We start from the raw sequence: 17461 nt of genomic DNA, 5'->3' as shown, positions 1-17461 counted from the left end.
GCAGAGCTCTTGATATGGTGAACTGGTGCACCATTACTTCACTCCAGCACTGAACTCTGTAGCTCCTCCAAAGTGATTACGTGTGGGACCGCAATACCTTGTGGGATGCCTCTCCTGCTATGAACCTACCCGTTCACTTCGTTCAGTATCCAAGGCCCTCCTCCGGGTACCAACTCACCAGGATGCCCGGAGGATTGTTATTAGATCTAGGGCCTTTTCTGTGGTGGCCCCCGAACTGTGGAACAGCCTACCTGAGGAGATACGCCTGGCGCCTACGGTACTTTCTTTTAGGCGCCAGGTTAAGACCTGGCTATACTCCCAGGCATTTTAATGTTCAATTTTAATGTCAATATGTTCCATTTAATGTTTTTGTTTAATTTGCTGTTGTTCGTTATTGATTGTATTGTATATTGTATTTTAATCCTGTTTTGTTCACCGCCCAGAGAGCTACTCGCTATGGGCGGTTTAAAAATGAAACAAATAAATAAAATAAATAAATTGTTGGCCTCTCTGTGGCTTCTCTCACAAGTCTCCTTCTGGTTCGAGCGTCGAGTTTTGAGGGACGGCCTTTTCTTGGCAGTGTATGGGTGGGGTGATGCAGCTTCCACTTCCTAATTATTGATCCAAATGTGCTCACTGGGATATCCAAACACTTGGATATTATTTTGTGCCCTTTTCCTAATCTACGCATTTGTGTTACATTATCTCTCAGTTCTGTAGAATGCTCTTTGGTTATCATTTTCCTTCAGATCCACAGTCTGACCAATGATCCTTCAACAGTGGGTTTTTTATCCTGACAATGTGACAGCAACTTTAGTGGTTCCCAGGTGGAGGCCAATGGTAAGGTAATTACGTCCTTGACAGGGCAATTTCTTTCATCTGTGTAAACTGGGAGCTTCCACAGCACAGGGGTTGAATAGTTATGCAAGCAACATGTTTCAGTTTTTTATGTTTCTTACAAACATTTCCCAACATAAAACCAATGTCACCTTACAATAAATGATTTCGAGTTTCAGTGTTTCAAAATAAAATATCATACAGAACAAAAATACAATGTACCGTTTGTAATTCAGTAATATGAGAGTATTGGTCAGGGATCTGCGTACTTTTGCAAGGCCCTGTACAGTATATGCCATCCCACCACTGCCTGATAAACCTCCTGGTTTTGTTGCCTGCTTGCCAACATTTAAAAAAAAAACAGGGGAAGCAGTTGGGCTTGGCTCAGTGGTGTTTAGCTTGGTGGTTCACAGTTGTGCAGGCTTGATTTACGGCAAAACAAGTTGTAAAGTTAAATGCAAGATGACATTTAATGTATATATTTTGCTTGAGGGAGGGTTAAGCAATGACCATGGAGAGCTTCTTGCAGGATTGGGACTACAGAAAGATACTTATTCCTTAGAACTGGGAAGAATGTGTTTGGCCACAGCATGGAAAACTTCATCAGGAGAGCTTTAAACTGAATCCTAAGGGGGAAGGAGATGTAAACTTAGCAGTAACGACTGATGAAGATTTGTGCACAGTAAAAGCCACTGAGAGAATGGCTCTAATGGGGCCAGTAACAGTATACAAAATGTAAGAAGGAAGCCAGGTTGTAAATCACATGGTCTTCAATGTAAGTATACTAAGAGCCAGAGCATGGGAAACAAACAGGACAAACTTGAACTCTTAATACAGGAAGGTAAATATGACTTGATAGGTATGTTATATGTTAAAAATACATATCCCTGCACAGAAATACAGGAGGATGAGCTGGGTAGCTCCATCAAGAGCATCTGGATTAATATAAATGGGGTAAGGGATAAAAGGAACACTGTGGTTGGAGTCTACTACTGACCACCTAATCAAGGAGAAGATTAGAATGAAACTTTTGAAAAGCAATGTGCCAATGTTTTGAGGAGACATGTAGTAATGGGCGACTTTAATTACTCTGATATCTGTTGGGAGAAAATTCTGCCAAAGACTAGTGTTGGAGATAACTTTCTCATACAGAAAGTGGGAGAAGCAACTAGAGGATCAGCTATCTTTGACTTGATTCTAACTAATAGAGATGACTTGGTGGATGAAGTGGCAGTTACGGGAACTCTGGGAGAAAGTGATCAGACTACACTTGACTTCTTTGATTTTAAACGAAGCAAAAGCTGAGCACAGCCATACATGTACCCTGGACCTCAGGAAAGCCGATTTTAATAAACTCAGAACAATGGAAGGTAAGCTTCCATAGCAAGCAACCCTACTGAGAAAATGAGTCGAAGATAGGTGGGAGTTTCTAACAAAGGAAATTCGAAAGGCACAACTGCAAATAATTCCAACAAGGAAAAAAGGCAGAAGACAGCAGAAGAAGCCAATGTGGCTTCAAAAAAAACCTTAGAGATGACCTGAAAACAAAAAAGGACACATACAGAAAGTGGAAGGAAAGTCAGTCAACAAAGGAAGAGTACAGACAGGTAGCACAGAATTGCAGAGATGGTGTCAGGAAGGCTAAAGCTGAGAATGAGCTGAGGTTACTGATGCTAAAAGCGACAAAACAAACTGTCTTCAGGTACATCCATACTAAAAGACAGAGAAAAGGATGGTGGTTCAGCTACACAATGAGGATGGCAAAATGATAACAGATGACAAAGAAAGGCAGAAGTGCTCAATTCCTACTTTGGCTCAGTCTTCCACCAAAAGAGGGTCTATGACACTCCTGGGAAATGTGAAGTACCAGCTGAAGGGGCAGGATTGATAGACAAATGGTCAAGAAATACCCAATCATTGTGAATGAGTTGAAATCTGCAGGGTCCAATGAACTGCATCCTAGAGTATTGAACGAAATGGCTGAAGAACTCTCAGAACCACTGTCTCTTATCTTTATGAAATTGTAGCGGATGGGTGAAGTGCCAGATGGCTAGAGGAGGGCTAATTTCCCTATCTTCAAAAAGGAGGAACCTGTGAACTACAGATCTGTCAGCCTGATATCAATCCCTGCGAAAATTCTGGGGCAGATTATAAAGCAGTTAATCAGAAAGCACCTTGAAAGCAATGCAGTGATTACTAGAAGCCAACATGAATTTGTCAAGAACAAATCCTGCCAGACTAATCGTATCTTATTTTTTGATTGGATAACCCCCCTGGTAATCTGTGGGAATGCTGTGGACAAAATATATCTCGACTTCAACAAAACTTTTGATAAAGTGCCCCATGACATTCTTATTAGCAAGCTAGCTAAATGTGGGCTGGATGGAACAACTATCAGGTGAATCCATGGTTGGCTACAGAATCATACTCAAGGAGTGATTATCAATGGTTCCTTCTCAAAGGGGGGGAGGTAATGAGTGGGGTACCACATGGGTCGGTCCTGGACTCAGGGCTCTTCAACATTTTTATTAATGACTTGGATGAGGAGATGCAGGGAATGCTTATCAAATCTGAAGAGGATATAAAACTGGGAGAAACAGGTAATTGAAAGGGATCTTGATAGGCTGTTTTCTAGGCAGAAAACAACAGAATGGAATTTAACAGGGACAAGTGCAAAGTTCTGCATCTAGGAAAAAAGAAACCAAATGCACAGTTATAAAATGGGGGACATTTGGCTCATCAATACTACATGCGAGAAGGATCTTGGAATTGCTGTTGATCACAAGCTGAATATGAGCCAGCAGTGTGGTGTGAATGCACAAAAGGCAAATGCTATTTTACTCTACATTAACAGAAGCATACTTTCCAAATTGCATTAAGTATTAGTTCCCCTCCATTCGGCACTGGTTAGATCCCATCTTGAGTACAGTGTCCAGTTCTGGACACCTCACTTTAAGAAGGATTCAGACAAACTGGAACAGGTTCAGAGCAGGCAACAAGGATGATCAGGGGCCTGGAAACATAGCCCTATGAAGAGAGACTGAAAGAGATGGGCATGTTTAGCCTTGAGAAGAGAAGACTGAGGAGATATATGGTAGCACTCTTCATGCATCTGAAAGTTTGCCACACAGAGGAAGGCCAGGATCACTTCTTGATCAACCCAGAGTGCAGGACACAGATAATGGGCTCAAGTTGCAGGAATCTAGATTTCAACTGAACATCAGGAAAACCTTCCTAACTTTTAGAGTGGTACAACAAAGGAACCAATTACCTAGGGAAGTGGTGGGCTCTCTGGAAGAATTCAAGAGGCAGCTGGAAAACCACCTGTCGGCTGTGCTTTAAGCTGGATTCCCACATTGAGTAGGGGGTTGGACTCGATGGCCTTATAGGCCCTTTCCAACTCTACTATTCTATAACCCCGTCATGCCTTAGTTCCATCACAAGTCACTCCCTGGAAGGTGCTATTTCCACTGGAAAGAAGCAGCAAAGCTTCCCTCCCAGCGAAAGCAGCAGCTTCCTGTATGCCACTGTCTATATGCCTATATGCTACATGTCCATGTGTGATGGCTTTTTTAAGCAATACATTAACATGAAAACACATTTGATATAATATATAGTTGCCCACTTAGAATATACTGATATAGCAGGAGTGTTCTTTGTAAGACATCTCTTTCAGATGTGAGGTTTCTCAGTACTATTTCTGAGTACAGTAGGGCCCCGCTTTTCGGTGACCTGCCTTTCAGCTTTCTGCTAATACGGCAGTTTTCAATTAGAGTAAGGCCCCACTCATACAGTGCTTGTTCTGCTTTTACAGTATTTTTCGGGCATCGGGCGCCATTTTATTGATGGAGTTCTGCTTTTCAGTGGGTTTCGCTTTTAGGCGGGGGACTGGAACGTAACCCGCCGTATGAATGGGGCCCTACTGTAGTAATATAGCACAGTGACTAAGAGAGTTAGCTAGAAGTCAGGAAAGCTCAAGTTCAAATCTTGCCTTTGACATAAAATCACTGAGTAGCCTATCTGCAAACCCCTGGCCTTGTTTAGACAATCACACAAACCACACTTAAGGTGATTGGGAATGAACTGTGGTAAGAATCTTCTGCTTTCACTTGAAGAGCAAACCACAGCTCCACATTGCAATCCAAACTCAGGGAACTATAGTTTGCCCTTTCCAAGTTAGCTTAAACAAATCACAAGCATAATATTAGATCCTGGTTTGTTAACTGACTTTGGTTAGAACAAATCACAGTTCCCTTATTTTAGACATAATGAAGAACTGTGGAAAGTTTCATAATAATCAGGATTCAGAATTGTGGTGGGAACCTCCACAAGTGAGGATGCTCCCTACTTCAGAAGAAAGCCCTTCAATTCTTTTAAAATGGGGGCTGTTGTTCACCAGAAGAGGTAGAGCTTCCCAGCAAGCCCCTGCTGTCCTCACATGGCTGTCATCAGGCAAAGGAAATGAACGCCAGAACAGAGGTATAATGTAAGTGAAATTCCATGAATACTTCGATGTGCTCTGCCAATGCGAAGTATTGTTGTTATAGTCAATGACAAAGAGATGCGTATATATTCAATTACAAATATATAAGGTCGTTTTGAATGTTCTTTACGTAATTGGCTTCTGAGAATGTCTGACTATCTTATCTGGGTGAAATTTTGCCATCATGAGATTTAGTGCCTTCTATATTTTTATTGGGTCCCATGAAGATAACTATCTTCACACGATTTACAACACAATTGACCGTACTATTCCACAGTACCCCTAAAACCCTCCTAGGCACACTTACTAAGCAGGGATGGGGAGTCTGTGGTCCTCCAACTGTTGTTGGGACTCCAAATGCCATCAGCCCAAGCCAGCATAGTACAATCCCTGTACTAAAACATATTGAACTATGTGAGCCTCCCTTCTGAGAAATCTTGCTTCAGAACATGCTGGATGAGGTCTAGGAAACACAGCCTCACCTGTTATTTTTCAAAAGTGGGGATCAAGAACCCAGTGGATTAATAAAATTCCCCCAACGCCTGCTAATTGAAAATTGCCACACATATGAATAAAAGAACAAAATTAAGAAGTACATGGCTCTTTTTAGTACCAGATTTTTCAGTGTTTAATAAACACAGCATCTTAAAATATTGTACACTCTTGCTCTTGCAGAGTCCTCACATTCTACGAAGGTTTCTCAAAACAGACACACTGAAGTTTCTAACAAGCAAGCAATCCAACAATAGCATATATAGATGAATAGCATGAATACAGCTTACGGCGTTTTTCTCTTCCTGCCTCCGAAATCTCTTCTCAGATGCTACTAGAGACACCTGGTGATGAAGTTGCATTGGGATTTGACAGTAATCTCTCAGCACATCGTAAACATCAGGGGCCTGGAAGTATTACGAACGATCTGTACTTTGTCTTAAAATGTTACAGGACTGCCTACCACAGCAAACCGTGGCGATTCTCAGCTTGAGAGTTTCTTGCAAAATGGCCTTTTTGGTTGCTGCTGCTCAATAAGAAGCGGTAGCTCTGCTTCTCTTATTCTGCCTTCGCTATTGCGATATTTACAAATCTCTCTGTACTGCATCACAGGTACAATCACAAACATTCTCTATGATCAACGCAACTTGCATGTGTAGATAGTTTTCCACGCTGCTGTTGTCGTGTCACAAGAACCTGTATCTGCTGCCTTCCCTTTATCCATCAACTCTTTCATCTTTTTTGAAAAGGGAGAGAGAGGCAAGGCCAGCTTGCTTACCAGAAGTAAAACACCCACCCACCAAAAATAAGCCTTTTGTCTTCTTTTACTGTTAGCATGAAATGACTGCAGTTAAACACACAAGGTTCTTCTTCTGATTTTACATACAGAAGTGCTTATAGTTGAAATAAGCAGAACAAATCCCTTTGCGTTACCTGAGTCTGTATAAGAACCTAAGACCTGTCCAGAACCTCAGCATATACAGATTAACTATTCCATGCAAACCAGCATTCTGTTTCCAAAAGTAGCTTCTAAGAGCCTTCCCCTGTTGTTTGTCTCCAGTGCCTGGCATTCAGAGGTATGTTGCCTCTGAATATAGAGGCTCCATCTAGCTACCACACCGAATAAACACAAATAGATCATTCCTCCATGCATTTATCTAAACCTTTAATGCACTGGCCATCACTGCATCTTGTGGACAGGAATTCCATAAGATAACTGTGCCTTATGTAAGTTTTCTTTTCTCTGTCCTGAATCTAGCATCAGTCAATTTCACTGGGCAATTGAGTTCAAGTGTTATGAGGGATAAAAGTCTACCTCTCTCAACTCCACTCAGCTCCACTATACACCTCTACCATTTATGCTTCCCCTAAACTAAAACTCTCCCGGCACTTCAGGTTTGCATTCTGATATAGAATAAATAGGGTTACCACTACACCAGGTTTTCCTATTTTATTTTCTGGACCTATTCTCATGCTTTCGCAGAAATAAAGCAGGTGAAGCTTTTCCTTACATGGAATTCAAGTAGTGGCAAAAGCTTCAGTTACTTTACCCCTAGACCAGGGTTCCCCCAGCTGACTGGAGTTGCAGTCCAAACCATCTAGAGGGCATTAGACTAGGAAACAATGTACTACACTAAATACAGTCCTCTAGGCATATAATAAAACTCCTGGTTTTCCTGCTTCCCTGGAATTACAAAAGTGAGTGAGTGAGCAAGCAATTGAGTGTATGAGTTGGTAGGCCATAATTTGTATAGAATTGACATAACTCAGTTAATTACATCAGGTTGCAAAAGTTATGACCCACTAAGCCAAATGTAATCCACTAATCGTGCACTATGTATGGTCTGTTTTTATAGTCTCTTAGGTTTATCAAGGCCATGGAGGCATGCCATGCATACCTCTGGCTTGGTGGGCCACAAGTTGTACAGGCTTTCTCTAGGGTCAGGTGCTCTCTTTTCTAGTCACCCTGTTCTTGTGCTTTTAAACTGCTTAACATAGACATTTAGCGGGTGATGCTTTTCCCATTCTTAATCTTCAAACCAGGACTTGCTTGATTTTCCATACTGGGCTTTTGTTAAATACAGGGGATCAGGGAAAAGATGGCAACCCTCAGTCAGTGTTCTTGTTCAGTTGTTATGTTGGGCCTTTTAAGATGCAGCAATGAGATGAATATTAGGTCCATAATGAGCATCACTAACTCCAAATATATTGGCTTAAATCCCAAAATGTCAGTTTTTATCTATTTAACACAGTGAGATAGGCTGCCTTCAGGCATAACACTAAACTATGGCTAATTGTGACATGAACAAGCATCTGGCTCATGACCCACCCACCCTAAGCATAGCCATGAGAATGGAAGATTTTGCTTCTTGATTTATTGCTCAGAGGGAAATACAGACCTTAGGCTGAGAAAGGTTTCCCCCACCCCTGGTTTAGTGAAACAAGCCAACCTCAAACAATAGTTTATGATGCTGGCTTCTTTCCTTAAACCACAGTTGAGAGTAACCATAGTTCTGGGGTTGGGCATAACAAACCACAGTTTGTAGAAAATTGAAACTTTCCTCCTTATAGCTTTGCCAGAAGGGAAGAGTGGAAAGAGGAGGAGATTAGTGCATGAGTGTGAAATTTGTGCATATAATGCTAAACCATATTTTAGCATTATGTCTGAACCCAGTCAGACAGAGACAAAGACCAGAGATAGCTTCTCATGCAGGACAAAGGACTGAAAACCATTTTATAGATGGGAATTACTAGAGCTACAACCTTAATCACTTCCATGCATGTATATCACATTGAGTAAATATACACAGGATTAGGCTATAAATCTACTGTTTATGCTAGCCACCCATCAAAATTAGTTTCTGTGCTAATCAGTTCAGTATACAAGGAGTACACTGGAGATATACTCAACAGCATCCTACAGTCAACTCTGTTTATCATTATTCTTTGCAATATTTTGTATACTGCTTGACACCATAGTCTCTAAGCAGTGTACAAAGAAGTTACAAAAGGGATTACCATAGGAATAAAAAAATCAGTCAAAATTCACCACATAATCAGAAAAACTTACCTAAATGCCTTCTGAAATAAAATGTAAAAAATATTCATGAAGCACCAAACGTTCAACAGGGAGGGGCTTGTCTGATCTCACTTGGGAGAGAATTGGGCCCACAATACTGAATGCACAGCTTCTGGTGGATAGAAGCCATATATCTGAGCCACAGTAGATCACTGACAGCGACTCCCCACCCACAAAACTTCAGTGATTGAGCAGTCCTTAAGGTATCCTGGACTGAAGTCCTAAAGGGATTTCTTTGTAGATTAATATAAGAACCTTGAACTTGGCAAGTAGCATACGTGCAGCCACTCTCCATAAGGAGCTCTTACCAGCCTTCACATCCCAGAGTAACTGCACAATAATAATATTTTACATATTTACATACTTTTACATAAGTAAGGGTGAGTCAAAATTCTACCTTTTCAACCATGCAGTTTCCCTTGATTGCCTGAATACATAAACTGGCTACCATGGATCATTGCCTCTTAGTACATCAGGCAAGTTCCCTAACCAGGGAAGGTACACAAGCTAATAAGCCTATCACACGCTTGCTAGCATTTAAATTTCTGTGGGAGTTCATTCTAAAAGTGAAGGGAATGGATCAGAACTCCTCACTGCTGCACTTGCCATGCTTTATTACTTATAGCGTAATCACTCCCGCAGATGTATAGTATTATAAAGTGCTGTATGTTCTGTAATTATGCAAAAACATGAAATCACTTGTACTAGTTGCTGAAAATTTTAAAAAAATATTTTGGTCTCAAGACTATAAACCATTTAAAGAGTTCAGTTACATATGTATGGAGGTGGGGGTGAGCCCGGGGCTTGGGGATTCTTTAAAACACACCCAAAAGACACTTGAAGCATGTTAGCTGTTGTCAGTGTTGTGGTACATACTAAAACTTGACTTCAGGATATCTACATCAGATGCACTGAGAACACCCTAACTCTCGGATACTCTGCAATGGTGAAAATAAAAAAAAACATTCTGCACAAAGAAAGCCAGCACATTAACCGGTTTTCCTTGTGCTGGAAGATTTTTCTTTTTCACCATGGGAAAGCTTTCCAATATGAAATTACTCTGCCTACCATCTTAAGTGGTATAGTCCAGGAAAAGCTGTACCACATGATTCTGATGCATGGATAGCTCAGGTCTTAGAAAAGGTACAGAGCCACCTAATAATGCAGCCTCGTGCTTTTTAAAAGCCTCATTGCTTGAGGAAAAGAACCTGGAAATAGTAAATTATTATTTTTACTCTATAAACGACATCTTAAGGCATACAGGCTTGCTGAGATGATGTGGTCAAGAGTCATACCCAATTCTACAGAAGTATTTTTTATTTGACTGACACTGCATCCAACTCCTTTTGACTACCTTCACTGGGGTTGCTAGCATTTATCCAGCACTGTTTCTGCACCATTAACAGCTGTATGAGGGGAAAATATTCAATAGGTGAGCCTTTCCCTATCACAGCATTTCTGTCAAAAATGGAGGGAAGCCAAATTTCTGTCCACCCTCTACCAGAAAAAACAACAACAACATGCCAAGCTTTGCAGGAGGTATTTAAGTAGAGGCTGGATGGCCAACCGCCAGGGGTACTAGAACTGCAAGACTCCTGCACTGAACAAGAGGCTGAAATAGATGGCCTCTTAAGATCCCTTCTAATGCTAAAGTCTGTGATTCTGTCCTTAACTCCAGGACTGAGGTTTCCATTACTAGCTAGACAGATTGTTAGTAGCTACTCAATTTGCACCCAATGAACCTCAAACTTCAAAAATTAGTCATCTACCACCTGATGGCAATATCCTAACTTTTTCTAGAACGTGTAATGCTAGAGTCACTACAGCTTAAACTTTGGTGACCCTGATTTTGCAACAGGAAAAGAGGAAGAATTCAGTCTGTTGACTGAATTCTCTTGCTCCATAATCACCTGTACCATGCTATGTTACATACTTTGCAGTTACTTTCCATCTTGAAGTTTTTACAGAAACCACAGAACACCTTTTCAAGGGAGGAAATTCCTCTTTCAGTTTTATATAACTTTCAGGACAAAAAATGATATTATACAGTATACACTGTAGAAAGTAAAACAAGTTGTATTTTTACCAATTGGGATTTTACACTACATTAAAATGTTTAATGATTCAGCATCATCAATACATGTATTATTTGTTCTATAAAGATATTACATTGTTTAGCAAAATATAATTTCTAAGTAGTTATTACACTATATAAAGGTTTTTGGATAGGATGGTTTTGGATCGTTTGGTATTGTGACTACTCCATTTTACATTTTTAAGAAAAACATGACTTAAACAAATGTCACTAGAAAAAAATATCAATTTTAAATGCATGAATTATAAATCAAATTACCTTCCATTCTCCCCTAACCTAATATTCTTCTTCCAAGTGTCACTTTTTGTTAAAATCAATTTCAGATTTTGAGTATCGCTCAGCTCACCTAATTGATAGCAACACACATTCATAAGCATAAAATGAAATTGTTTCTGCAACACAACTCAATAGTGGGTTGAAGAACAATTCACAGTGACCTTGTAAAGGGGTGTGCAGTTATTAAAAGACATAACTCTACTGTATCAATAATTGCAATGTTGGGCCTAAGGCTTGCCAGATATCAGTTTCCATGTCCACACCCTACCTCAGCCTTTGTCCTCAGTTGAGCAATTCTGTATTTGCCCACCATAATGACAGACAAGGTGAGTGCCAATGGAAAGTTATTATCTTGCAGGGGGTGCTGGAGACCCACGAGATTTCTTTTGGTGAAGGCCGAAGTAGTGGGCAGGTTCTGCTTTCACCTCAACGTTGTTCCCAAGAGCCACACGTTACCTTTCTCCATAGGAATGAACAACAGCCATTCACCTACACAGGAGAAAGGAATGGGACATCAGCCGTTCAGCAACACCACTGACGTGGAAGTTAAGCCTGCTCCAATCTGAAAAACCAGATTTTGTGTTCTGCTTCTTGATCATGCTACAGTGTCACAGAATGTTACTTACAGGACAGAATGTTGGGATTCTGCAGCCCACTTTCATCATATTTATTCAAAAATAAATCCCTCTGTCAATGGATCTTATTCCCAAGTATGTGTGCATAGGTATGCACTGATGGTCAGAAAGATAGGAAGAAACAGTAACCTGGATGTACATGGAACCATGCAGAGATGAAAATCTCAAATCCATTATGATTTTTTTTCAGTGCATCAAGAACAAGAGCAACTTTCCCCATTAAGCTTGTAACATAAAATGGGTCTCTGTCACTTTTGATACATTCAGATCATTCCCCTGTGACTCAGTACAGCATATTAGAAGAAACACAGGACAAAATACATGACATTGGTAGTGTGCTTAACAGCCATTATGCAAAGCCTGCACTGGATTGTTTTGGTATAGATGAACATTATTCCTCAACTTCTTTTCGTTCGTAAAAAGAAGCAAACAAGCATAGGTCAAGGCCTATTCTATAAGACTTTAATACAATCTGCACAGAGTGCAAAATGAATGAAGGGGTACAACTCTTAACTACACCACTTCAAATTTCAGGAGAGGGTGAATCATGTTTTTATGGTCCCTGCAAGTAGTAAACCAGCACATGAAAAAGAGCTGAATGCTAATTCTGATGTACATACTAGTTTATTACCCTGCAGAAAGGTTGTTTTAAACATAAAGCACCATTCAAAAACTGTGATCTCCACCTGCATTCTGAAGTAATACAATCTAGAATGCAGTCTCCTCATGCTGTATTAAGGGTAGATCAACTCTTAACAGCCTGAGACACACCCCAGTTAAATCCACTGGTTTCAGTGAAATTAACACGCATAACCCTTCTGCTCTGTCTTTTATTGTGGGTTGGAGACCAGGCGGATAAGATACAATCTTTTAAGCCCTACATCTGCCCTATAAAAAGCAGGGACACAACTTTGAAATACACAAACCCTGGGAGGTAACATCAACAGCTTCTTTATTTCAGACCAATGATTCCCCTCCCTTAAGAAGATTATTTCCTTGAAATAAACTGAAAAACCAATGTAAAACATTTCACCTTCAACTGCAAGTAAAGAGATCTGTGGTGTACAGGACACAATCCAGCCAATGTTGACCATGTTTATATTCAATTTGTTTCAACTGGAGAGTTGAGCATATGCTTAAGTCTCTACAAGACTTTAAAAAGTACTTAGTTTTGGCTGGATCATGACCATTCTACAAACATCTACCATCAGTTGCAAGGAAAGGCACAATGTGGTCCACATGTATTTTCAGTATAAAAATTTAAACTGTTAAAGGGCAGACTTACCCAGGCATGTACCTCCCAAGACTTTTCTACAGCTAGACACTGTAATCCTTGCTACCTGGTAGCTGAATGGCTGAACTGACTCCAGTGAAAAGCATTGTATCTGAGATAGTGTGCAATATTAAAATGTTATCTGTTCAAATTCTGATGGTCCATTCACACATGCAAGTCATCTGCAATCATCAAATGATGACCATGCATGCCTGCAGAACCAACCTGAAGTCCTTTACTACGATATTAAAATATACTACAAAAAATAAATAAAAATGTTGGTTCAGGGTAAGAAAAAATATGGCATTGCTAACTCATAGCATAATGTGCATTCTCTTCTTTTAATTTATTTGTTTATGTATACATTTGAATACCCTGAAGTAGAGCTAAACATATATGGCTCAATCCAGTCCAAGATAAGCACATTGTAAGCCAATGGAAGGCTAAGGCATGTGTTAAAACCCTTTCTGTGGGATTTTGGTGGGATTATAGCAATACTGCAAATCTCACCACAGATTCATTTCATCATTAATTGCTCACTCTTGTTGGTCACAAAGAGAAAGGGGCAGGGGCACATACTACTCTTATATAAAAATAAATGTTATGAATGCATCTCTCTACATGTACTTTATAGGCCATTCTAAACATTGAAGGCATGCATTTTGCAAACAATTCATTCTGACATATACAAATGGAGAGCTACATACACTGCATCTGCAAATTTCCTCAGCTTAAACCCCACGTACGTAGATATGATTTGTATGAAGGTGAGCAACATCGACCGTTTCCACTTAGCAGCAAGGGATGGGCCTCCCCCAGCTTCCCCAAGAAACATTACAGTGAAACCTCAGATAAAGCACCTCTGCTGGTCAGTTTTCAATGCTGAGATACTCAATCGACCTAATGGCTCTGTGTCTCAACATGCACCAGTTTCACAGTACTGTCATGCTTTGGTGGTATTTAAGAGTTTTATTTTACTGATCTAATGAGCCTGTGACCAATAAATTAAACCAAGAATTGGCCCCAAATGTGGGCAGGCTTTGAACCCTGAACCAACTCATGTTTGGGGATGCCTGGAGAGATACCTCTCAGCAGGTTTCACTGCAGACACAAAATAAAACTTAGCAGTGAGGGAGTTTCATGTTATTTCTAAAAGTCTCCTACCTGAATTATGGACATCCGGCTCGGGGGAGCCTCACTGACGTTAGTCCCTTGCCCTGTGAAGCTGGTGTGGCACCCCACATGTCCCTGTGGCACAGTCAGGTTGTTGGAGGCAGGTTTCAGGTACATCACCTCTGACCTGGGCGAGCTCAGGGGCAGCCGTGTCTGGTAGTCAAAATACATGGGCGATGTGGCCAAGGAGGGACTGCTCACCACGTTCATAACATTGAGGGGACCCCGGCTGTCCTCCCCTTCACTGGGCACAAGCATGATATCATTCTTGCTAATCTTCTTTTTCTTGCCCTTGCTCCCACTGCTGCCTCCTCCCCCCCCTCCACCACCACCCCCTCCACCCAGCTGGGGGTGGCTATATTCAGCAATACGACAGTTATAGGTGCGGATCTCCTTGTTCTCGCGCTTGCACTTCACGGCAATCGTGATCATGGCAGCCAGCAGGATTATGGAAACGGTACTCAGGGTGACAATCAAGGGAAGGGAGAGGTCCCAGTGTGGTCTTCGGTGTTGTTCGCCATTCACCTGGGGCTCACCTGCTTCAGGCAGAGGGCCAGCCAAGGCCCGGACTATCAGCTTAGCCACTGCTGAAAGACTGGGCTTTCCGTGGTCACTGACCTTAACCACGAGTTCAGCCACGGGGCTCAGCTCTTCCCAATAAGGATGCAGCGTGCGTATCTCCCCACTTGTCGGGTCCATCTCGAAGAGGTGTTCCTCATTGCCTTCCACAATCTCATACGTGAGGCGTCCACTTTCCCCAAAATCACTATCCAAGGCACGGACAGTGCCTACAGGATACCCCACGCCGGCATTACGTGGGACCTGGAGTTCAGCAGTGTCATTGATAAGGGCTGGCAAGACTATCAAGGGAGCATTGTCATTCACATCAAGAACTGTGACACGGACCGTGGCATTGCTCTCACGGTGGGGGGTGCCAGAGTCTTTGGCCAGCACGTGGAATTCAAAATGTTTGGTCTGCTCGTAGTTGAAGCTGCGCAAGGCATAGATAGCACCATTGGTGGGGTTGACGGAGACGTAGGTGTAAATGGAGACATCTCCCACGTGTCCAGGCAAAATGGAATAGGACACAGTGCCGTTCTGGCCCAAGTCTGGATCCTTGGCCAATACAGAGCCCAGGTATTCCCCTGGGATGTTGTTCTCGGGCACCTGCAGCACATAGAGGCTCTTGCTGAAGCGGGGCGGGTTGTCATTCTCATCAAGGATCCTGACAGAGAAGGATTTAGTGGAGTTGAGTGGGGGGTTGCCACCATCTCTAGCCAGGATGGTGACATTGTACTCATCCTGCACCTCTCTGTCCAAGGGTCGATCTGTCACCACAGTGTACAAATTATCATAGTTCTCCTCCAAAGTAAAGGGCGGCACAGCTCCTTCCCCGCCACTGCCATCCCCTTGCACCCGGCACTGTAGCTGCCCGTTCTTACCAGAGTCTCGGTCAGTCACCCTCACCAGGGCAATTACAGTGCCTGGAGGAGCTGCCTCACTCAGAGCCCCTTGACGAACAGAGACAAAGCCAATCATGGGAGCATTGTCATTGCGATCCAGGAGGCGCACGGTGACTTTGCAGTGGGCAGGGATGGGGTTGGGCCCCAGGTCCCGGGCCTGCACATCGATTTCGATGAGGCCCCCCTCCTCGTAGTCCAGGTTCCCCTTGACCCGGATCAGGCCTGTCTGAGGGTCGATGCTGAAGAGCTCACGCACCCGCTCCGGCGTGTAGCCGCTGAAGGAGTAGAGCACCTCCCCGTTGGTGCCCTCGTCGGCATCGGTGGCGTTGAGGTCGATGACCGCGGTGCCCAGGGGGGCGTTCTCCGGCAGCTCCACGACGTAGGAAGCGGCCTCGAAGACGGGGCTGTTGTCGTTGGAGTCGATGAGGCGCACGTTGAGCTGGACGGTGCCCGAGCGAGGCGGGTCGCCGCCGTCGAGCGCCGTGAGGACGAGCGTGTGGTGGCTCTGCTCTTCGCGGTCGAGAGGCTTCTGCACCACCAGCTCCGGGAACTTGGTGCCGTCGCCGCGGGCTTTGACGTCGAGGGAGAAAAGGCCGTAGTCGTCGCGGGTCAGCAAGTAAGTGCGCAGCCCATTCTCGCTGGCGTCCGGATCGTGCGCGCTGGCGAGGGGAAAGCGGGTGCCCGGCGCGGCGTTCTCGGAGATGTCCAAGTCCACCTGGTCGGAGGGGAAGGCGGGCGCGTTGTCGTTGAGGTCCTGGATCTCCACCTTGATCATGCAGATCTCCTGGTCGTTGGCGAAGACCTCCAGCGAGAGCTGGCACTTGGCGCTCCGGCGGCACAGCGCCTCGCGGTCGATGCGCTGCTTGGTGTAGAGCAAGCCGCTCTCGCCGTCCACGTCCAGCAAGTGGGGCGCCGAGTTCTCCAAGACGCGGAAGGTGGACTTGCTGGAGCCGCCGCGGGCGCGCTCCAGAGACGGCAACCCGCCGCTAGCCCCGGACTGCAGCCGGGCATCGCGGCCGATGTTGCCGATCACCGTGCCGGCCCCTTGCTCCTCGGGCACCGAATAGTTCAGGTTCTTCAGCGTCAGGGCAGGAGCCCAGCAGAGGAAGAAACACCAGGCGGAAAGGTACATCCCCAACGGACGGCTCTGAAGCCCACCCAGCGAGGCTGACTTCCTTCTCCACCTTCGCTCCCTTCTGCCCGGAGTCGAGCCCCCTCGGCTTCCGCCTCTCCTCCCGGCCTTCCACTCCTTTCTCCTTTCTTTCCCTCCCCCTCCCCCTTTTCAAGTTCCAGAACCTGTTGCTCTACCAGATCCGCAAAGCCCCGGCCCCACCATGGAGGCAGCCGGCGCGGGGAGGAAAAAGGCAGCCAGTCGACCCTCAAGAGGGGCTCTTCTCTCTTTTATTCGCCCCGTTCTCCTCCTTCCTGCCGCAGTTTCCCCTTGCTCTGTCCAACTTCAGAGAGGAGGGGGGAATGGGATGAGCAACAAAAAGCCAGCTTCTTTTCTAGACCGAAAAAAAAATCCACAAATATACTGACTAAAAAAAAAGAAAAGACGGCGATGAATCCTACCAAAACATTGGGGGGGGGGGCGTTAAGAGAGCGAATGTGCGTGTCTTTAAAGCAAGTGGCTTCTTGATCCAAGGCGACTTGTA

The 17461-nt window shown here is 43.7% G+C and overlaps 1 protein-coding gene across 5 annotated transcripts in view; it reads right to left on the bottom strand.

Annotated features, from left to right (window-relative positions):
* Positions 1–17096, bottom strand: part of PCDH17 (protocadherin 17) — a 206908-nt gene extending 189812 nt beyond the window's left edge. For 2 of the 5 annotated variants that reach the window (XM_061629953.1, XM_061629954.1), the window contains exon 1: positions 14335–17096. In XM_061629953.1, coding sequence (XP_061485937.1) covers positions 14335–16938 — 2604 coding nt within the window. In that variant the 5' untranslated portion in view covers positions 16939–17096. The remainder of the gene's footprint in view (positions 1–14334) is intronic. The other 3 variants (XM_061629951.1, XM_061629950.1, XM_061629952.1) reach the window with 3 other exon arrangements.
* Positions 17097–17461: the final 365 nt, after the last annotated feature.

This window comes from Rhineura floridana, chromosome 5, assembly GCF_030035675.1.
Source record: "Rhineura floridana isolate rRhiFlo1 chromosome 5, rRhiFlo1.hap2, whole genome shotgun sequence".
In the NCBI taxonomy this organism is placed as follows: domain Eukaryota; kingdom Metazoa; phylum Chordata; class Lepidosauria; order Squamata; family Rhineuridae; genus Rhineura; species Rhineura floridana.
Note: the sequence above shows the minus strand (reverse complement) of the source record. Positions and strands in the feature narration are given on the sequence as shown.